The sequence below is a fragment of the Aspergillus versicolor genome (assembly GCF_001890125.1).
Source record: "Aspergillus versicolor CBS 583.65 unplaced genomic scaffold ASPVEscaffold_5, whole genome shotgun sequence".
NCBI classification, from domain to species: Eukaryota; Fungi; Ascomycota; class Eurotiomycetes; order Eurotiales; family Aspergillaceae; genus Aspergillus; species Aspergillus versicolor.
This window is the reverse complement of record NW_024467528.1, coordinates 2386241-2408145: the sequence shown is the minus strand read 5'-3', so window position 1 is coordinate 2408145 and position 21905 is coordinate 2386241. Positions and strand designations below refer to the sequence as shown.

The window sequence follows — 21905 nt, the reverse complement described above, 5'->3', positions numbered from 1 at the left end:
GAGGCAACAATTGTCCTTGCGCTGACCTTGATTAGTTAATTTCATCACAGCATTACTTCAAGAACTTCTATAATAGCTAACAATGAAGTATATACGTAACAGACGCTAGAATGCATGCTTGTGTTTTATATGTGGCAATATAACAAATAAAATGGTCCTGCCGTTGGATAAATCATTCATATCTTTTGGAGGATATCTTCCTCTGCTCTGCTGCTTCGGCTCTCAAAAACCTCGCGACATCACTACTAGCGCTGATAGGCCCGCTTATAGCTCTTTTCTGCTTCGGGTTGCCGAAGAGACACTGCCAGAGATCGTCTTTCTTGACTAGCTCGCCTCCAAACGCACCACCTTCCATCAACTTTGCCAACGGTGCGTCTTGCATCTCCAGAGAGTTCGCGGAGTCGATAGCCACCTCGGTAATGTTTTCAATAACAGCTCCATTGGCCCCTTTATCCACCGACACAGCTGAATTAGCATTTTGTTCCCGTTCTTTCTGGATAATATGATCTAAGCGACGAGAGACTGAGATGTCGTAAATTGATTCTTCAACGGTATCAGAGACAAGGTACATCCAGACAGTGGTTGGTCGATGTTGGCCAATACGATGTACTCGCGCAATAGCCTGTAGTTCAATTGCTGTGTTTATGAGAGGCTCGCAGAGGAAGACGTGGGTTGCATTGACCAAGTTAAGGCCTGATGAATGCGCCTTTGCATGCAGAAGAAAGCATTCAATCTACATTATTGTCTTAGCCTTGTTAATAGTCTAAGAAAAAGAAGGGCCAATAGTTTACCGCAGGGTCCTTTTTGAATCTTTCTATCCCGTCAGATTCGTCAACACTACTGTATCCGATCTTGAAACGCCTAAATGCATTTCCAAGATAGTCCAAAAAGCTCTTGTATTGGGAAAATACAATGGACTGAGCGCCAGGGTCGTGCTCCCGTAGCCACAAAATATGGCGAGCTAGCGTGTCAATTTTGGTGCCGAAAGAGTCTTTTAGGTCGATATTCTTGATTTCGTGCAGAGTCCCAGAGCCGATATTTGTGTAGATAGAATTATTCGAGTGTCCCTCGAGCTGGATATTTGGTGTCGACTTCTCTTCCTGGACCAGAAACTCTTGGGGTTTATAAGTGATCTGGTAAAAGTCGTTGGCTTTTAAACGCTTCTTGCAAACTGGACAAGTGCGGTGCTGGCGCCACCACAAGCGTAAACAATCTTTGCAATACTTGTGACCGCAGACCGTTAAAACGCCTAATGATATTAGTTTGTGAATTTCCAGGAAGTATGCGTAGGGACATAGGGAAAGTGGTACCTACCAATCTCAAAGGAACCCTGACATATAATGCATATTTTTGAGCCCTCGTCTGGGCCCGACTCGTCTCGCAAGTGGATGAGATAACGCCCCTTTGCCTTCAGAGATGATATTTTCTCATCGATTCCCTCTTCTTGCTCGAGTTTCGTGTTGAAAAGCTCGTGATCAAGGGGCTTGCCAGCACTTTCTTCATCATATGGCGCCACCGTATCCGAAATTTGCTGTAGCTGGCGATAGTACTCGAGTCGATGATTCATAGTGTCTCGAAACATTTCTACTTCCTTCTCTAAGTTGGACGCAATCTTTGTTTGTTCGGAAGACATGTGGACAACGTTCTTGAGGACTGACGTGAGGATTTCAAGTTCAGCGCGAGCTCTTGAGCTTCCCCCACTTGCTTGCCATTCAAGTGAGCTTCCAAGGCTGCGAAGCTCAGTGATGATCCCCCGAAGGGAACCAAGGTCTGGACCAGGCTTCAATTCACTTCGTTTCCCCATAACCTCAATGTATAATTTCGGAGAAGGACCCTCTCCCTTTTGTGCTTGGGATATCGCTCCCTTTACTTCATGGGCAATGAGAACATTCTTTTGTCCTGTCAAAGCATCGTGGCGATCGGCAAATAATGCACGAAGTGCTTCCATGTAGACATACATTTCATCTTGGTTCTTAGTGGACTTCTCATACTCGTCGCCCTCGAGTTCAGATTCGTCCTCTTGGTCAATGAGTGCTTGTGAAAGTAGTTCGACCATCTTTTGGCGCCACGCATTGTATTGGACAGCATGCTCATTCATTATATCGCAGAATTCCTCGAGTCGTTCAAACACCTGGCGAGATTCAAGGCCTTTACTGTAGAACTGAGGTTTCATTCTCAATATTGCCACGAATTCTCCCTTCGCAGATTTCTCTTTGACCCTTTTTACGTAGCGCTTGGCTTTCTGGGAGATCTCAGTTAGCATTTCTTGTCGAATTAATTTAGCTTTAGCGTAAGCTTCTTCTTCCAGTTTTGCCAGCTTCTGGAACTCCTCGGAATCTGGCTTCGTAAGCTCGGGATCAGATTTTATCTGATAATATGCGTTTCCAGTGAAGAAGATGGAAATGTGTTCAACTTCTAGCGCGGCACGTAATCTTTGACGGAATCCATGAAGTCTGGTGTTTTTCTCAACCTCTTCGCCTTCATCGTCGCTCACTGACTCATCCCGTGCTCCATTAGTGGGAGGGGTTGGCTGCTTATTTCTTTCTAATTGTAGCCTTTCCCGGCACTGCTGGACGATTTGGCTAGCGTGGTCCAAGGATGTCTTCCAAAGATCGAGAGCCTCATGCTTGCGTTTAGCATTTTCGAGTAGCTGGCCACGCCGAAGTTGTGAAAGTAGAAGAGCGCGCTCCTCTGCGTGTACAAGCGCGTCGTTTTGATCAATCATCACCTCCAAAACCTCATTCACAGATCGCAGAGGGCCGTTGACAGTAGCAAATCCCCTGCGACGGTTCCCCGCTGTATAGAGACATGATTGCCGAAGCCGAACAAGCCAGCTTCGCATTCTTTCTATAACCGAGGGATCGTTCGGGTCCCAATAGTCACTCTTGGGGGATCCCGAGATATCGAGCCCGCAGTCTTCGCACATTTCCTCGTACAGCTGTCTATAGCTTTGCTCTTCCACCGCGGTAAAGGGGACTGTAATAACAACACGCTTTTGAGGTGGTAAATGCAACTCCTTTCGAACGAGATCTTTGCTGTGTCTCAAAGTAATCGTATTCACGATCCGTGCCAAAACGGGCTTAGACTCCACACATAGCCTTTTCCAAATGGGACCACAAAATGGTTCGTATTGAAGAAAAAGTAAAAGACCGAGTAGGTCGGTGATATCCTTTCGAAGGGGCGTTCCGGTCACGGCCCATGCAATCTGACGAGGAATGAGTCTGGCAACCTTTGCAGCATTACTGACACCACTCTCGATCATTTGGGCTTCATCTAAGCATACCCGCCACCAGGAAATTTTCACCAGTGGCGATTTTCTGGGTTCGAATCTTTTCTCATGCCGGAGGTTTCTTTTAGGAGCGGTTCCAGCATAGTGTATTTCGCGCGCAAGTACATTGTATGTTGTAAGTACAACATCATTATCAGCCATGAGCTCAACTAGCTCCTGGTCTGATAATGCTTGATGCCGTTGGATGCCTGTGTAATGGAAAAGCTGTAGCCTCGGAGCATGTAGTTCAATCTCCTGTTTCCACTGCTCCAGAATCACGGGTGGAGTTATGATCAAGGTAGCCCCAGATGGTCTCAGACTGTCAGTTCCAACTCCAGCGAATGTTTGTTCGGGACGCAGTACCCTGCGATTCAAGCACATTAAAGTGATCATCTCAACGGTTTTCCCTAGCCCCATTTCCTCAGCCAGTATTCCACCCTTAAGGTGATAGTTCACATTGTACCATTTAGAAAGGTCTCTTGTGACAATCATATATAGATGGCTAGCATAGCAAGTCTCCCCATCGGCGTCGGTAAACTGTTGGAAAGATTCCGGCAGGTCATTTTCCGATGCATTGTTGAATGGTACCACCTTCCCTTCGGAACTAAGCGTCTTGCCTTCTCTGTTTAGAAGCCATCGCACTGCACGCCGTTGGAACGGGAAAAGCTCGCACTCTACCATGTCGCATTTGACAGGGGCAGAGAGAAACGGAGTATCCGGGGGTACATGGACGTTACTGTAGAAATCCCCCGGAGTCCATCCACTCCCCGCTGCAACCCCGCGTCTGGAATATGGGCCATATTCCCCTTCCTCCCGTAACACGTAACTAGAAAATGCCCTGGAGGCAGACTCAGGCAGCTTCTGGTAGTCTGTAATATCGAGAGAGTCTTTCCATAAGATAACCGTTTCGAGGCTAATTGACGTGCGATTTGAAAGGTACTGGAGAGTAGACTGGTAGCACACGGTTGGCAGTCTAGCTGTGTGGCAGCGGTCCGCACATATAAGTCCGCTCGCGACCGCCAAATGTTTGCCAAGGTTAACAATATCAGAATCATTGAACGAGTCGATAAAGACGGTTTCACGCTCTTGAATCGTCTCTAGCTCTATTACCACATAGTCCTTATAAGCTTCGGTCTCGAACGGGCCCGGTCTAGTGATTTTAATAATGACAGGCAAGCCGTCCTCGGTGACAACAGTGTCGCCCCACTGGCCGAGAGAGGGGTCTTCATGAGAAAATTCCTAAAGAGCCATTAATCGATGTCCCACTTGTTCAACGCTCGATAATGCCATACCACTTGCAAATAGCATCGTACAAGAGGAATATAACCGTTTGGAATATTCGACGTGGACATGCCATTTGTCTCCCGTAAACTACGAGCCCTGGAGGCAAGTTTGCGACGTTTATTAAGAGGGCCATCGCTTTGAACTTTCCTATGGCGCATGAAGGCATGCGCCAAAGTATCAGGAAGCGCACCTAGAAGCAAGATGACATCAGTAACATGTTTCTGTAACTACCTGCGTGGTATAGGCAGTACCTTTATAGAAAGCCGCCGCCCGCACCGCAGCCATCCTGTAATTTTCCAATGGACCCTCGAGGCCGTCCTGGGGGAGAAAGGATGAAGCACCGGGGGCCCCGTGCCTTTAATATTATCGATAAGATCACGTGTTGATAAGCCAAGGCTCAAGAATCCATAAAATAGGAATAGATTAAGCTTGGTCGACCCACATCCACCGAGTAGACATTGGCATTGGCCCACATAGGTAGCTTTGAACATGTACCAACGCCGACAGAACCTCCCGTAATCCATATGTATTGCCTGACCATTAACTACAATTATCTCAATCTTCTATGCGATTTCCCTTATCTGACACAATACTGCCATTGATGGCATGTACAAACCGTTGATATACCACTCCTCCGGCGTCACTTTCAAATATATCACTGGTGTCGCCGAATGACGTAGAGTTCCTGTTGCCTGCGGCCGACCGATAGGATGATTTGCCCCATTGGGCAGTATGTAAATGCAATGGTCCGGAAGTCAGCGTGTAAGTGGAAATGCCGGGCATCCCACTTGAGTTGATTTCGAGTCCCCTCCTCATCCAGGCATCGATCGCAAGCCCACCATTGATGTCTCGGTAGGCAGTGTTCACAAGCAGTGGATATTCAAAGCTGAGCTCATTAATGCTATTTTCGTCTCCAAAATATCCAGATAAAGCAGACCCCGATGTATGCTGCAGTGTCTTCTGGATTCGGCCCTGCTGATTAAACAACCCAGTATTGGAGAATGAAAGACTTTGCTTCCACAAAAAGCCAGAAGATTTTATCGTGATGTCCCTTTCCGCCACTACCGAGTATTTCAGTGACACATTTCCACCGGTGCTATTTTGTTCGAGCTCCCTTGTAATGGTAAAGGTAGGCGCCGGTGCTATGATTTCGGGCTCTTGGCTGGGGGTGGCATAAATAGGTGGCTGCGCAACAGAATTGTTGGATAGGTAAAGAAAAATATTTCCCGAGACAACCCAGTAGGGGCCAATGATACTGGAGATTGTAGCAGTTCCGTTATCAGAAACATCTAGCCCCACGACCTTGAATTCGAAGGAATGGTAAAAGCCATCTGTAAGGAGAGGCAAGAAAGGCGTGATATCGATTTCGGGCGCCCTTAAATCAAATGCATCGGTTCCAACTATCGGCCGCCAAAATCCGGGAGACACACCTCCAGTAAATATAATTGGGAAAGGCCAAACGACGCCGGCAAGAGTCCCATCGATGTAAAGCTGGATTTCACGGAACGGGGAATATCCGTAGAGCTCATCAAGACCATTGTCAAATGTGTCTGTGTCGGACGAAAATACATTGGACCACCAAAATTCTTCTGTAGATTGTCCACATGCCGAAACTGATACAATAGCACGAGAAACTTGGGGGTTAAGCTTATAAGATACCTTCGCTTCCTGCGAAGGGACATTGAAGGCACTGGATGAGTTGCGCGCCGATTTTTGCGCTGATATTGGAAGAACAATATCTGCAGTCTTGACATTTTCTTCGTGCGAGAAATATGCCATGACTGTCACATTGAAAGAGCCAGTGTAAATATCGTTGACCAAATTTCCTAACTCGAATATGATCTTTTGGTGTTCTTTCCACAACACATTATATTGCGACATATCTTTTATATAAGACCAAACTACACCATTCGTCGTGGGCTCAGCGGTCGATGTTCGGAATATTTCAATGTCGCCGAGGTACATATGTCCTAGTCGGTCAAATTGCCTTCCTCTAGACGTGACAGTAAGATTAACTCGAACTGTATCAAAGCTGCAACTCGGCGGCTTATAAAACCCTAGAAAATCTATATCAGCATCTCTATAGACCCCGTTAGAGCCAAACAACTCACCGACAAACGGATGGCCGTAGCTGAACCCAAATACATGGTTCATCAGCAGAACACTCTCATTGCAAAGCGACTCGTTGAGGGCCTTAGCAGAAAGCGGATGGTACACTTGAGAGACTTCGAGGAGCGCGGAAGACGGCAAGACTAGAAGATAGCACAACCATACGACAGGCCACATAACAAGGAGCATAGCCGTCATCTGAATAATCCACCTTCTCAAGGACTTCGATCTTTTCGCAGATTGTGAATGGCCAGGTGCCTTCAGACTGCTCCCTTTCCCTGATGGCAAGTTCGCACCACCCTTCTCATTTTGGAAATTAACGGTATCACAGAGACAGTTGCTATCAGAAAGCAGCCGCGAGTGGGACCTCCTCTTGTACGATTTCAGTGAGAACCATGCAACAAAACTGGCAACCACTGGGACAACTACCAGTAGATTCCATTCTGGACTGGTGGGGATTTTCGCCATTTGGAAATCGTGGGTAATTTCGTTGGAAGTGACGGTTTGAACCAATCGATAACGGGACACGCCAGGGGCTGTACTTGAAATCGAAGCCATCCTTGCCCCCCTGATATTAGACCAAGTAAGTGGTTTTTGGAGGGTTGCACGCTACATCGGCATGGGCTTTCCCCCCGGTTGTGAAGAGACCCTGTGGGGAGGGGGGGGGGGGTATTGTTTATTTGGGTTGCGAGTTATTTAGTTGGTTTGGCCACAGCACCCTCGGCCTCCAGGATCCAGAATGTTGTCATCAGCGGGTTGTATATGTAGTCTGGAGCTTTAAGCAATGTACTGTAGGCAGGGTCCAGTTGATCAAGTTAAACCCCGCATTTCGCGTCCAGCTCCACTATTTGATCCAAATCGGATCGAAGTTGTGGTATTTTGGGAGTTATTATTTGTTTGTTCTTTTCGTCATACCTAGCTTCTATCGCTTTTGTGATGGACTTCCAAAAAATTTAAAGAGACATCAACTAACACTTGCTTCATGGATAACCCTCACTTAAGGACAAAGGAAAAGGAGTGAAGGGTGCTACAGGATGGCGGTGTATATGACGAAAGAGATGGGATGGAGATATAATACACAGGAGCTGATTCCCAAACAGCAAGCTTGCGATCTCTTGGACAAGCCTAAGCCCCCCGGTCCAACTGCAAATAGCAGCTTACATCAGAAGACGCCAAGCACCAAGAATCAGAGCAGCAGTACCAGTGCAAACACCCCTACAAAACCTTGTTAGCAAATCTAGATGCAGTATAGAAGAGAGAAAAGTTCCATACATGAGCCACTGTAATGTAGAGAATTTCACAGCTTCCACACGCTCCCTCAGGCCTGCAACTTCCTGCTCTATTCTTGTTTCAGTCTCCTTTATGCGCATCTCTTGGCTGTTCGCTTCTTCACGAATACGGCCCTTTTCGAGGTTAAGATCGAGGCGAACAGACGCCTGGGTACGCCCTATCTCATCTCGAAGCCGTGAATTGAGTTTGGCAAGGTCAGCACCTATCTTTTCGTGCGACGAGCGGGTGAGTTGGGCCTCCGTGGAATCTGCGTTCAATAATTCAGAGCGGAGTTTTGCGAAATCAACCTTTTGCGTATAGGCTGATCTTTCTGTGTCTATATGTTGTTTGGAACCGGTCAGCTTCATTTCATGGTGCTTAGACTGAATAATCTTGGTAGTAACCCGAAAAGCACTAAAGCAGATAGCGAGGGCAACTAACCTTCCCTCAGAACCATTGTCCTCGTCAAGTTCTGAATCGATTCCTGAATAACGTCATTGAGGACTCGCATCATTGCGACAGCCTGCTCTTCACTGAATCCCTCATCCTTGAGCCGTTGGACGAATTTGAGAGTATCAAAATGGTGGTCTCGCTCCCGCGGTACAGAAGCATGGAATGCCCGGCGGGCTGGGTTAAATGTTGCGACATACACGCCATTGTGCCGGATCGGGTTTCCGGTAGGTTGTGAGCTGCGACTGCTGGTATTGTAAAAGGTCGAGCGAGTAAAGCGCTTTGCGATCGAAGTTGATGTCCCGCTTTCCCGAGAAATCGTGGAGTATGCCGCCGCCGGATGGTGTGTAAGCGGAGATTTGGGGTGCCGTGTCAAAGCCGTCCAGCTTTGTGTACGCTGCTTTTGCTTCTTTCCTACAGGGAGAGGAGCGGAGTGGGAAGCCGTAAGGCTCGTTCGGGTGGAAGAGCCATTCCACGTTAGGCGGGGGAGGATTGAACGCGGGACCTCCGCAACGGACTTCTGGGGTGGCATGATGATAATGAATTAGAGTCGACAATACATTGGAAATTTCAAGACGCGGCACAAATAGCTCTGTGCCGAGTATGAAGAGGTCGGAGTTCGCAGGTTGATGAGTGATGAGCCTGGAATTCCCCGGATTCTTCCAAGCCTATGTTGCAGATGACTAAGCGTGGCGCTCGCAAGTCCGAGGGAAAGTATCAATGGACGGACTGGACTGACTACCTATCTATGTCTCTATTTGGAATGCCATCATACTCTTTCTCCTTTCTTTCTTTCTTTCTTTCTTCTTCTCCCTCACCCATTGCACCAAATCAGAATGGAAAGAAGAATCTTTGCGGTGTTCAACACCCCTGGCAAGGTATCTTTCAGCGTTAGGTCGTTTGGGGAGCTGCTGCTATAACCCAACTGAGAGATTGCAAGTTCTTTGGAATATTATGATCTGCTATTAATGTATCGAAGCTAAGTGATTATTAAAGAAGCATCCCTTCCGACAGCGCGTCTGCGGCATATTCTCTCTATAGTTGGAACAATTCCTTGAGCTGCTTCAAGCAATCCTCTGGGTCATTAACGGAATGCCCAATTGTTCTGGGGTCGTCATAGATTTCGTAGTCATTGCCTCCAGGGAAGGTCTTGTCACCGAAGAAATGAATTGACTTATATTGGATACCCGAGATATCCTTTTCAGCTTCGACGTGTCTTAGACAGTAGGTCTTGTCCCAGCCAGAGGGGAAAACATCGAACGATATTTGACCTCCAATCGAGTAGCTATTGTGAGTGTCGCATTAGCGATTCCATATCAACATTAGCAGTTCATCGGAGCGATTTACCTGAGGCCGTAATCGGGGAATTCTTTCTTGAGAGCTTCCACAAATGGCTCTCTGATGTTGTGCACTCGATCATACCTACAACCGACGTCAGAGACCGACCGAGAAAAGCACAAACGTCGTAGGAAGCATACTCTTGGAACTCATTCCGCTCGTCAATAGAAGCGTTTCTGCCGATGGGACTAACGTTGATCATTCCGTTGCGGAATTCAAGGAAAGTACCCCGCTTCTTCGGAATGTCCAAGTTCGCAATATATTTGAGAATGAAGTTGGCCAGCTTCTGGTACTTCTCTTCTCCGATCCACTGAATGAAGCTATTACTAGCAAGAGGTTTTCCCAAGCGGTAGGCAGTCAAGCCATTCTCGGCGAAGCAGTAGTCGAAGAGGGTAGTAACGCTCACGCTCGAGGAGCCAAGTTGTTCTTGCTGCTTATTGAAGTCGGATCCGCCAACCTAAACCTTAAATGAGACCGAGGGCCATTTATTATGGGAGAGCCTATAAGACTAACAGAACCAATGGCGCACTTTTGCCGCAATTGCGAGAGGACTTGGAGCATCTCATCTGTGGCATGCTGGGAATTCAGGCCGCGTGTTAGCACTCAGCACGTCAAACAGCATAAGTGCACATATTGCATTGTGTAGACTCACCCTTCTTGCAGGCGTTAATGTGTTATCAACGTCGAAAAGGCAAATTGTGTCTTTCAATGGGCGATTTTCTAAAGCCGGGTAGACACCGGCACCTTCAACAGTAGACATGATGCTGGGTATGGCAAAGGGACCGACAAAGAAATTTTGATCAGGATGGTCTTGCAGGTGGGCAACAAATGGATTTTCTAAGGAATAAGAAATCGAGTTAATTCAGGTTCCTGAAAGAGGGGCATACAAATGCAGGAAAGAATACTGTGTCCTGGCCGCATGCGGTGAGGGGCAGTGAGTGGGGTTCTAGACAAAAACAATCGGCCTAATTTTGGGGCAGAAGGGCGGTCAACACTGAAGAAGTTCGAGCCAGACCAGCGTGGGTCTTTATCGATAACACTTACTGTAGTACGTACTACGTACATAGTATCACGGCCCAAGCCCCATGGCCGATAAGTTAACACGAAATGAATATAAAACCGGAAACAATTATCTTATTCTCATATTATGTCATGGAGTCCGCGAATAGACATAAACTATATAAGGATGAGAGTCAAAAATGTCGGGACAGGACTGGAATATGAGTTATCCTCATTGTCCCATAGTATGCTGGAATACTTTGGCTGCCAGTTGGCTTAGCAGTCGCGCGCGGTCGTTTGCTGGTAGCTCCAAGAAAACCTCGTAGACACTTTTGCCCCGAGCATCCCGCACGGCTCCTAGACGGTTTCCAGCAACGGCACCCGCTATAGCACCTGGTGCGTTGCCCACGATAAACCCAAGTGCTCCTCCGCTTGCTCCTCCAACAATAGACCAAAAATGTGAGTTTGATCCCTCCGTCCCGCTGCCATCCATCCCTTCTTCACGGAGCATCTCCTCGAACACCGACCCGAATTGCTCATTCGATCGTTCCTCACGATCCGCAGATCCAAATCCGAACGACGACCAGAAGCCATTATCGCTACTCGGAATTTCCTCTTCCTCATCTACCTCTTGCTCAAGGTTTCTCCTTGCATCGTATTCGCGTCGACGTGAATCGTCCGAGAGGGTATAGTATGCGTCATTGATTTCCTGGAACCTGCGTGTCCGTGCTGCCTTTTCGGGTGAGCCCTCAGGCACTCGGTCTGGATGGGATTTTAAAGATTCTCTGCGCAGCATTAGGATAACGGTTTATAGGCATTGTATTGCAGGCCTACCTCTTGTAAGCGGTGCGAATCTCTCGTTGGCTGGCACCAGGAGACACGCCCAACGTTTTATCTATCCAAAAGGTGAGAAGTTGCTTTACCACATAGGCCATGGAACTTACAGTAATCGGGAAGTCCTGTTCACAATATGTTAGCCACAGCTGTTCCCCATGTGTTGACTTCTGTGCGACTTACTCGGCATTTCCACTAATTCTTAAAGAACAAAGACAGAAAATTTTTGGTCCAGAACAATATATACTCAGTTTCTGGCAATACCGACGCAATTTATGGGGTGCGATATCTATCGAAAAAAGTGTGAAAGAGTTGAATGAACAAGATCCTGGAAGAGCCAGAGATGCCACGGGTCGGGATGACGTCGGTGGTTTAGTACGTCGTCTGTGTATGGGCCACCAACCAAAGTTCTGCCTCCGGAGGACTCCAGCGGTTGACGCTAGTGACTTATCCCTCATAATATACACATTGCGCATATAAAGATGGGCCCAAATTGCAGACAAATGAATAAATGAATAAAGTAACACTCACCTTTCGCAAGCCATATGACAATCTGCGAGGACGTACACAGGAGGCAAGTTTCTGCCTGAGGCCTGTGACTCGGCACCTCCCAGCCCGGCCCCTGAGGATCACCACCAATCACTGGCGAGGATGGACAGAACTAAAGCTGCCAGCCACCGACTTTGTTGCAGCTGGGGCTCACTCGCCGCTCGGTCTCGCCAAACGATGGACGCTCAACTCTCCTCGAGACCTGTCAGACTTTCTTTTCACCTTCTGCATCACTCCTCCAACAGATTCTCCACGGCGGGTGGATAATTGCACCTCCCAGTTTGTCTATACAAAGTACCCGTTGTACGCTCTCCCGTCGGTATGTTTATTTGCCCCAATTAGACTATGGTTGTCCTGATTGATCCCGTCTAGAAGAAGCGGTGGGGACAGTCAACGCAGCACACAGCCTAAGACTGGTGTTGTGCAGAAAGCGACTCCGCATCCGCTCTATGATTTGAGAAAGCCAGCACAATAATAATCTAATCGACGCAAATATACCGATTGATCGAGACCGTCCACTGGCCTTTTGAGGGGTCACTAATTTGAAGAGCGCTAAGTCGAGCAAGAACAACCAAGATTCCAATTGACGTCCACTGCGCACGTCAAGACTCAACAGGATTTCCCAAATACCTTTGCTGCCTCAATCAACTCGAGTGAAGTCAATATGGGCTGGTTCGATGGCCGATCCTCAACATCTGGCGGTGCTTATGTGCGGAGGCGTTCAGACCGCTCTCCCTCTCGTCGGTCCACCTATTCCACTCACCACAATCGCCATTCCGCTCCGTCAATCTTCGATTTCGGTGGTACCAGCCGTTCAGGGCGCGCAAGCCCGTCTGTGTTCTCTTCCTTCTCTTCCTCGTCGTCGCGAAGGGCTCGGCCGCGCTCCGGGTTCATCCAGCGTGTAATCCGCTATATCAGACGCTTGTTCCGTGACATCTCCAACTATGCACGGCGCCACCCGATGAAAGTTCTGCTGCTGGTTGTTGTCCCATTGATCACAAGCGGTGTGCTTGTCAAGCTGTTCGCTATGATTGGGATTCATCTACCGAAGCATATCTTTGGTGGAGAGTCATCTGCAGGACCTGGTGGTGACCGTGGCGGCATGGCCGACAATATTAATGGACTTATGAAGATTGCAAAGGTGCTGATGTAGATGTGCCTATGTGCATGCCTTTGTCTTCCACGCTTTGGGGGTTGGAAGTGGTCTCGGGAAGATGAGCCACTCATTTAACGAAAGTCATGATCATGACTCATGGACGAGTCTATATTTGTTTTTTAAAGTTGTTTTACTTGCTTTCGGTCTTTGTAGTGCTTTTCACTCGTGCTCTACAGCCTCGAGAACCACAACTATCTAGGAACAAAACCGGGAGGCTAACTGCGGCTCAATTAACTCGAGGCCCTGGATCCGATTTGCGTTTTCTCCTCATTTACATTTATAAAAACCAACTCTATACAGTCTTAAAAAAACTCTATCACTGGCTTAAGTAACTTTCTACATACTGAGAATAATCTGCACATAGGCTAGGCATCACACTGCAGCCACAGCCTAGCTGCCTCGTTGCCTAGGACCTTTGCGAGCGCTTCCCTTTTCTTCTTCGAGATGCTTTTCCTGAAGCAGCAGCCGAACTAGATTGCTCCGACTGTTCTGGCTGCTCCACAACATCCACTTCTTCACCTTCCGAGACAGCTCCATCATCTACCGTGGTTGACGTTCCAAGAACTTGGCCCACAGTCTTTCGATAAATCCATCCAGGTAATTTAAAGATCATTGTATCACGCACCGTCGGGCGTTCAATCTCTTCAACGTCCAGCAAAAATTCCTGGCGCTCACCATCCTCTGATTCCTCCTCCAAAAACACATTGCCGACAGAGTCAACGATCAGCACTTTTCCGTTCTCAGCAACGACTCTCTTCCTCTCTCCAGTGGGCTCGACAGTTTCGCCAGTTGGGGTCGAAGTTCCGGTACTACGCGACCCTGTCTTCGAACCACCGTTCTTTTTCTCTTTGCGGTTCTCTCGGTCCATCATTCGCTTCTGTCGACGATTCATCGGCTGAGCACTTGCCTCCCCAGAGTCTGTAGATGGAGCAGGGGCCGGAGCCGGGGCGCTGTTGATGCCGCGAACTCCAAGTTCATCGCCCCAGGCAGCTCTCCTAGCCTGACGGATATAGCGGTCGACAAAATCGCGTTGGCGCTTCCAGCTGAGAATAAGTGCCCCGTAATGGGCGCCACCGCCGAACGCCAGAAGTAGCCCGACGAGAACGGAGCCAAGGCCAGGGCGGAACCGGGAGTAGTAGTATCCAGTGCCCCTCCACTTGGGGAACCCATTCTTCAAGAAGTAGTCATAACGCTCACGGCCCGGGCCGCGGAGAATGTTGGCAACAACATTGAGGCGCTGGGCTCGTTCGTGGGCCTCTTTTTCAGCCGCCGCAATTTCACGCTTCGTGGGCCCACGGTTGACGTGTACGCCCTTCTGGGTAGTTTTGGATCTCTGTTGGTCTTTGGAGGCGTTGGCAATGAAAGAGCGCCTGACTTTGTCCGGATGGAGGAGTTTCAATGTTTTACGGTAGGCTTTATTCAGATCATTCTGGTTGGCGTTGGGTTGGGCACCTACAAAGTCTGCACGTTCGAGTTAGAATCGCCATTTGATTCCCGCAAATTCGCGCGGCCAGGATTTTGGGAATATCATTGTACCGTAGAATGTCACATCCACCCCTTCTGCAGCAGTAACTTCATCATGAAGTCGGAAAATCTCGTAGTCTAAAGAAAAAGAGCAGGTTAACCTCAATTTACAAGAGTCAATTGGTGAAATACAAACCCTCCTTCGACCAGGCTGCGGCAAGAACGCATAGAACAGCCAGCAGAACCAAACGGAGAGCTGATGTCTTCATTGTGGGGAAAGTTTATAGGAGCGACCAATACTCCTAAGCCCAGAGAACACGTCAAAGAATGTGCAAGAAATATCCCTATATGGCAGAATGAGACAATTGAGGCTAAAAATCATTCCATGATTTAACCCTAGCACAATGCAGTTTGTTGTGACTGTGAGATCTCCTGGCAAGAATTCACTTGTAAATTCTGGCCAGCTAGCAAACTTTGGGCTAATCAGGAAGGCGGTCAAATAAATTGAACTGCCCGTGGAGTGGATCTTAGTGGAGTGAAATACAAATACAGCTGTGGTCCAGAACAATGAAGACACCCACAGACTACGGGAACGCAGGCTGCGTCAATAACGCATTGCATTGGCCTTGGCCATGAGGTCTATGCTGTTTAATCTGGTATTAATATAAAAACCGTTTTACAGAGAGACTTTTGCATGATAAGAACTCTGGGTTCAAGCGACACCAACAATGTATCTGTTATATTGATCCTCCTAATCCATCTGCAGGATCAATTTGGATCAGAATGCAGAATGCAACAGGGTGATAGCGTATCGGAAGAATTGCTTTACTTTGGAGCAATATGATCACACCAAATTAGCCTATATCCTCCCTCCTGGTCTACAAAGCAATAGGTGAACAGAATGAACTGCTCGGGGCATCCAATATCCCACATAAATGATCAATCACCTCACAATGGTAAGTCTGAGAGCAGAAAGTAAAGAGAGAAGATAAATATGCTGTTGTGGACCCCGTAGACACTCCTGACCGGCAGATGTGTACGTCAAAGAGCCATAAAATTCACGTCTTTACGGGCGTCCCCCCAGTTCTGCAAGCATCATGCATAGCATCGCAGTGACGGCATCGAGAATAGGGCAATGCGCACGTCCATTTGGAGGGCAAATATACGTGGAAAGAACAGGACTGGGGAGGCAGGGCTTTTCCGAATTCAGCATGGTTTGTCATGGACTCGAGAAAAGCCGACTCGCTTTGAGTCCTCAGCGGACAGCGGTCAATCCGAATGTGCCGAGTCCTTGAACCTGGAGGGCTTTTGACAGTCCCTATAAAGATACCTGATCAGTGCGATCTACACTCGAGGGAACAACGTGGACCAATTAAGAGGGCAGGTATGATAATTCAATGATGGCACCTCATTATACACCAGATGGTGTCGTCCTCTGCACTTAGATTTGTGGTCCCGTTGACTTTATAAAAAGCAGGTCACTCCCCGAGCTTGAAGTACTTCCCAAGGCCGGCAGACTATGGACACCCTAACCATAAAGTTGGCCATTAGACCGGCCGGCTTGTGAGGACGAACCGGTATCGCCTAACCCTCGTCTCAATCTCTGACGGCGAGCGTCACAATGAGACTGTCCAGCACATTCTTCAACCCTTGGCATGGATCTGACGGGGCAGCATTCCGCGCTCAGCAAGACGCTCTCTTCCGGCCGTTACATCGATGTACGGGCTTGGATGTTGCAAGCGGCAACCCAGAGTCTACCTAATAGACCGTCCATTATTAAGACTAGATCGCCTTTAAAACCAACGATCCCCGATAAAGCAAGAGAATCGCCCTCGTCCTGTTGAGAGGCTGTGGTTGTGGTGGCTGTCCAGCGCCACGTAACGACCAATACCGATAAGATACGGCGTGGCCAAAAATAGGCTAACGCTCTTTCGTTCCTGCCAGCTTGACAACAATTATTTTCAGCTTCACAAGTTTAGGCACCCCCTTTTCCTCGAGGTCTTTGTCAACTCCCAATCCTTTCCTTTGCCCGCCAACTTCGTTCGCTTCATCATACAGACACCAAGTCCCACTCGTTTATTCTAAATAAACTACGATACCCCCTCGAAGTCACAATGAGCCCAATTCAGCTTCCCATCGACGCGATCACCTCGCGCTTCGGTGACCGCTTCAACAGCCTGCGCTCTCAGTCCCTGGGGACACGGTTTGCCAACCTTCGTCCGATTTCCGAATTCCTCGACGTCAAGCGCGTTTCGAAGCCCGCGAATTTTGGCGAGGCCCAGAGCCGGGTTAACTACAACCTGTCCTACTTCTCCAGCAATTATGCCGCCATTTTCGTGATGCTCAGTATCTACAGCCTGCTAACCAACCCAATACTGCTATTTGTCATTTTTCTGGTTAGTGGCGGTCTTTGGGGTATTGGGAAGCTCGAAGGTCGCGATCTTGACCTCGGGTTTGCCCGATTTAACACCTCTCAGCTCTATACCGGGTTGCTACTTGTCGCGGTGCCCCTGGGTTTCTGGGCTTCTCCCTTTTCCACGTTTCTCTGGCTTATTGGAGCCACCGGCGTGACAGTGTTCGGTCATGCCGCATTCATGGATAAGCCTATCGAGAATGCTTTTTCCGAGGAGGCGGTCTAGGTGGTCGGCCGCGAGCTCCTTACGGCATGCCCCGATGGGGAAGACCACCAGGGGCACATTCGGGGAGACAACAGGGGAGGCTGCGGGGCCAGTGGGTGGATGGTGCCATGCGAGTTGAGGAGGTAAATAGTGAAACGGAGGATCAATTTGGTTTGAGGAATAGTCGGTTGCACACAAGACAATTAGCTGACACACGGGACGGGGGAGATGGGTTGCGGAGGTCTATGGTTGGATACGATGGACACGATAATACGCTGGTACCGTTCAATGGCGCCGACTACGACATGTACGAGAACACGAACAGTACCGTTGCATATGCGGTTCAGCTGGCAATGAAAGATAATGAAGACTGGCTGGTGGAGGCAGCGCTGGAGCGAATCCGACGGGCTCATTCCGAAGGCCAGAAGAACGTTACGTTTTCCAAGCGAGAACTCGAAGCACTGGAGCGCAGGCGACTGCAGGCGAACGCGGATTCAGCAGTCGACAGTCACCTTATGAAGAGACCAGTAAACAAAGCTGGCGCCGCATCCGTTCCGCCATTTCCTCTCGACACCAGTATTCATGGTATTTGGGCTAGGACGACGAGTGCATCTACTAGCCCGCAGTCGTCGACGACGCTCCGGTCCCCACTTCAACCTCCTTTCCCTAACACCATGAACCATGCGCCGCCGTTCCATACAACCCCTACAGTCCCCCGCTCTCACTCGGAAGATCACCAACGAATATCTTCACACCAATCACCTTATATGCGGGAACATGGCCACTCCTTGCACAGTCCTACTGACCCTCAACGAGGATCTGAGACGCGTCCAAGGCAGAGGCCACACACGAATGCTTCCCCGCACGCCTCGCTTGTTCCACCGGAGCCTCTTGGCAGCAAAAACCACGAGAGTGGTAGAAGCAGTCCCCAAAAGCGCAGCCCAGCCAGTAGTGGCGATGAAATACCAATGGTGGAAGTCATAGAGCGCAAAGTACCCAGCTCTCCAACCTATGCGCCTGACAGGGGCAGTCGTCAGCGTACCAACCGACCGTGATTTCCCGGCTCTGTGCCCTTTCCTATCTCATATAGTTTCTTTGGTTATAGGTTGGCCTCGGATGTGTCTCGTGATTAACCTCGCACAGCGGCAAAAACGTACGGAGTTTATTTTAAAATAGAGTGGGGCTCACGTCATTCTTACCCTAATAATCTGAACATATTCGTTAATGTTATTATTTTATTTGATCCATACAACTATAAAAAAGACTTGATGGCACGTGCTCCAGGCCTCGGAGTAACGCATTCCAATTTTCGAAATGCTGAGTCAGTGGAGTTGGCAAGGGGAGGGCTGCTGTGCAAAATCGATCCCTCAGCCACAGCAATGACGTCGCATGGGCCAGGCAGCATTGCGAGACTGCCGGGACTGCCCTGTGAAGTCATCCCTGGCTGCAGATCACCGGCACGACTCAGCCAACAATTACTCGGGTCTGCGGTCGACTCTGGACTTAGGGCAGGCGACCATTTGACTTGGAACGACTCTTAGAGTCATCGAGTAACTCTCCCGATCGCCGACTCCGTAACGCGTCGTGAACCAGCCACATCCGCCGCCATCCGGTCCTCCTTATTGCTTCTATATTTTAGTGGCTCCACGCAACCAAGTTATTCTTCTTGTAGTACCGGGCCAGCATACGTAATGGGTCCGACGTCCTGCTCTTTTATATCTTCAAATCTTTGCCTTGCTTCCCCCTTTCCTTTTTGACCTCCTCCCCCCCCTCCAGTCCTCCACAACCCTCTTTTACGACCTTGCTGGAGCGGACACGGCGTAGTGCCAGAAACTAAACAAAATGTGGATTATTTCTTTCTGGATATTCCCTGTTATTTCCGCGTGCATGTGGATAGGTTGGTGCATGGGATGAGAAACGTGAATTAGACAGTACAGAACACTAACTTGTATTAAGTCATGCTCGGGGTAATGCTGGGAGTATGGCGTGCCCAGGGTTCTCCCGACTATCCTAGCATGGAGCCAGGTCAAAGCATCGCGTATGTGAGCCCGCTGCCGACATCCACCAAACAATTTACCTAATTGACTGCTCAGATATATATCCGATGTTGGCGCACAGGGCCTTAAACCACTCTTCATCACTGGCAGTGTGATCACCGTTGTGTTCCTCGATCTCTCGTTCCTCGCCGAACGATGGCTGCGACACGCCGGGCAGTTGGTTCCTAATAAAGGGTTATTGGACAAATCCTGCGCTATTGGATCTATATTATTCTCGATCGCGGGTGCTGCGGGTTTGATCTTGCTGTCGATTTTCGACACTTACCGCCATTCCCACCTTCATGGCGGGTTTTTGGCGATGTTCCTGTGAGTCTTTCTTCTGTGCGCGTTGTGCCGGCGCACAGCCGCCACTATGCAGCATAGCATGAGTTCTGGACTTGGCTAATGGAATTCGCAGTGTCGCGTACCTTGTCAGCGCTATTCTCATTTGTATCGAGTACCTCCGCATCGGTATCTTCTACCGATCACAGCATCGGGTTCTCCTGGCTAGTTTCACCATCAAGGCCTTCTTCGTCGTCGTCGAAATCGCTCTGGCTATTGGCTTTGGTATCTGCGGGTGGCACCAACCGCACCACAGGAATGCAGCGGCTGTTCTCGAATGGGGTACGTATCCTTCCGCCCCAGTCAGGGTCCTTCACGCGCTAATATTAGTCTGATAGTGATCGCCTTGGTATTCACGTTCTACGTCCTCTCGTTTGTGATCGACCTGTTACCGTCTGTCCGTACACGGAATCACCTCCCACAAGGCGAGAAGGGCATGGGCCCCCGCCATTCAGACCAGCATGAGATGGTGGAAGCACCCCTGACGCAGGACTCTGCTGGGCCGAACGCCAACCCCAACACCAACTACTACCGCGGAGCGCACTTTTAGAATATTGGAGTATGATTTTGTGTGTGGCTTTCAACTCTTTTGTTTTTGCCGTTTGCTGCATTGCGTGTTGGAATATAAAGTTAGGATACCTTGGGAGTATGGATCATGATTTACGACTTATATGGGTGTACTATAACAATTTAGAAGCTAAAGTTTAATACATATCCGCCTCTCATTGGTTTATGTATTCTATAACATTCAGGTACAATTCCACGCCTTCTAAAAGTCTAACCTAAAACTAAGCCAATAACCGCCTCCTCACACTTTCAATGTCTCTCTCCTCAACCCCAATGTACTCAAGATATCCCCGAGCACCCCCATATTTCTCTCGTAGGAACCCCGTTACCCTCTCAGTAAAATCCTTCGGACACCTCGCATACTCCTCGCCCAGTCCTAAAGCCCTGATCTCCCTCATCCTCTCCTCCTTCTCTCCAGCCGGCTCATTCTCCAACTCCTTCTCCGAAAGCACATACTCACTCGCCATAACCTCGGCATCAACAATACCCGTCAACAAAAGCGAAAGAAGGATAATCAGTCCCGTCCGGTCTTTCCCCTGCGTACAGTGAACTAAAATACCAGAACCAGACCCAGGGACAGGAGCAGATGAACCGTTATCTGCATCCATATCTAAGGATGAAGAGAAAACATCGAAAACCCTCTTTATTTCAGCTGCACTCGCCTCGAGGGTATCCATTGCTAACCCCGTCAGCCCAGCAGGCTTCATCACGTTCTCGCCGACTATACGCACGGCATCTTGCCTATACCCTGATGTTATATATGCAAGGACTTTCCTGCACAGCTGTTAGTCCATCAAACAGGGGCGCGAATAAGCAAAGCAAGGGTAAGTAAGATAGGGAAGACATACGTGAAATTCCACCAATCCAATCTCCACAGGAGCTGTCGCTCAAAGGCCTTCCCCGTAAGACTGATCAGATGGCGCCGAGTATCGGTGTTTTCGAGAGAGGGAAGATGGATGTAGGCTTCTCCTTCTCCTTCTCCTTCTTCTTCTTCTTCCCTGGGATCAGAGTCTGTCGGCGTCGTTGTAGGAATATCATTATTGCGCTTGTATTTCTTAACGGCCATTTGGTGTTCTGTCCTGTGGGCTTGTGAGCATCCAGATGAACAAAAATCGCGCATAAGAGTACATACGTAGAGCGCAGATCGATGATGGAGGATATATGCAGGTCATCTGTTATACGACGGATATCCTCTTTGGACGCTTCATCGAGCTATATGCGTATTTAGCAATGGCCAGCGTATATACAAGCGATATATGGAGAGGTGGAGTAATAATGCAAGTGCAATGTCTACAGCACAAATAGGGGCAATTACCCGAGCACTTCGAAAGAGGACGCCCTCCTTCAGGAGTCTATTTGTACAGAATTAACACGTAAATACTATAGTCACTTGGGACTAGGTATATTTAACCATACTCCTGCCCAGCGAATTGGTTGACGGTCCGGCCGACGTCGCGGAAGTTGATGATGCCGTCGAACGGACGGTCAAGGCCGGTGTCGGGCATGGCCAGGCTGTGTATCGGTAAAATGAAGCACTGGCAGTTCGTTCTGGGGGCAGCTCAAATAATATAAAATAATCTGAGTGAGAGGAAAGACCGGCGAAGTGACGGGATGGATTGATC

General features: G+C 48.8%; 9 protein-coding genes across 9 annotated transcripts; 3 read left to right on the top strand and 6 right to left on the bottom strand.

Annotated features, from left to right (window-relative positions):
• Nucleotides 1-19: 19 nt before the first annotated feature.
• Nucleotides 20-4864, bottom strand: ASPVEDRAFT_42510 (putative SNF2 family helicase/ATPase). Its single transcript, XM_040812600.1, has 5 exons — nt 4804-4864; nt 4561-4742; nt 1315-4507; nt 792-1249; nt 20-733 (listed from the first exon to the last, which is right to left on the bottom strand). The coding sequence occupies exons 1-5, from the start codon at nt 4835-4837 to the stop codon at nt 173-175; spliced, it is 4428 nt and encodes a 1475-aa protein (XP_040668722.1). The 5' UTR covers nt 4838-4864; the 3' UTR covers nt 20-172.
• Nucleotides 4865-5107: 243 nt separating this feature from the next.
• ASPVEDRAFT_133004 (uncharacterized protein) lies at nt 5108-6850 on the bottom strand (the record flags this gene model as incomplete). The annotated part of the gene is made up of 2 exons (XM_040806987.1): nt 5108-6609; nt 6664-6850. 2 exons carry the CDS (start codon nt 6848-6850, stop codon nt 5108-5110), a joined length of 1689 nt encoding a protein of 562 aa, XP_040668721.1.
• A 968-nt stretch (nt 6851-7818) lies between these two features.
• ASPVEDRAFT_132866 (CCDC90 family protein) lies at nt 7819-8912 on the bottom strand (the record flags this gene model as incomplete). The annotated part of the gene is made up of 3 exons (XM_040806968.1): nt 7819-7876; nt 7934-8267; nt 8372-8912. The coding sequence occupies 3 exons, from the start codon at nt 8910-8912 to the stop codon at nt 7819-7821; spliced, it is 933 nt and encodes a 310-aa protein (XP_040668720.1).
• Nucleotides 8913-9415: 503 nt separating this feature from the next.
• ASPVEDRAFT_53544 (uncharacterized protein) lies at nt 9416-11652 on the bottom strand (the record flags this gene model as incomplete). Its single annotated transcript, XM_040814805.1, has 8 exons — nt 9416-9665; nt 9728-9802; nt 9859-10175; nt 10232-10294; nt 10371-10482; nt 10890-10894; nt 10977-11502; nt 11552-11652. The coding sequence occupies 8 exons, from the start codon at nt 11650-11652 to the stop codon at nt 9416-9418; spliced, it is 1449 nt and encodes a 482-aa protein (XP_040668719.1).
• A 1112-nt stretch (nt 11653-12764) lies between these two features.
• On the top strand, nt 12765-13253 carry ASPVEDRAFT_53543 (uncharacterized protein; the record flags this gene model as incomplete). Its single annotated transcript, XM_040814804.1, has 1 exon — nt 12765-13253. The coding sequence occupies one exon, from the start codon at nt 12765-12767 to the stop codon at nt 13251-13253; it is 489 nt and encodes a 162-aa protein (XP_040668718.1).
• A 421-nt stretch (nt 13254-13674) lies between these two features.
• ASPVEDRAFT_97516 (putative endoplasmic reticulum DnaJ domain protein Erj5) lies at nt 13675-14989 on the bottom strand (the record flags this gene model as incomplete). Its single annotated transcript, XM_040818782.1, has 3 exons — nt 13675-14717; nt 14793-14858; nt 14917-14989. Coding segments are annotated over 3 exons (1182 nt in total), but the record flags the coding sequence as incomplete, so codon positions are not given.
• Nucleotides 14990-16834: 1845 nt separating this feature from the next.
• Nucleotides 16835-18393, top strand: ASPVEDRAFT_53541 (putative COPII vesicles protein Yip3; the record flags this gene model as incomplete). Its single annotated transcript, XM_040814803.1, has 2 exons — nt 16835-17285; nt 17546-18393. 2 exons carry the CDS (start codon nt 16835-16837, stop codon nt 18391-18393), a joined length of 1299 nt encoding a protein of 432 aa, XP_040668716.1.
• Nucleotides 18394-19169: 776 nt separating this feature from the next.
• ASPVEDRAFT_42501 (Frag1/DRAM/Sfk1 family protein) lies at nt 19170-20436 on the top strand. The gene is made up of 4 exons (XM_040812599.1): nt 19170-19376; nt 19432-19701; nt 19793-19998; nt 20055-20436. Exons 1-4 carry the CDS (start codon nt 19297-19299, stop codon nt 20264-20266), a joined length of 768 nt encoding a protein of 255 aa, XP_040668715.1. The 5' UTR covers nt 19170-19296; the 3' UTR covers nt 20267-20436.
• Nucleotides 20437-20504: 68 nt separating this feature from the next.
• ptyA (putative tyrosine/serine protein phosphatase) lies at nt 20505-21788 on the bottom strand (the record flags this gene model as incomplete). Its single annotated transcript, XM_040817531.1, has 5 exons — nt 20505-21057; nt 21132-21362; nt 21416-21495; nt 21599-21635; nt 21700-21788. 5 exons carry the CDS (start codon nt 21786-21788, stop codon nt 20505-20507), a joined length of 990 nt encoding a protein of 329 aa, XP_040668714.1.
• Nucleotides 21789-21905: the final 117 nt, after the last annotated feature.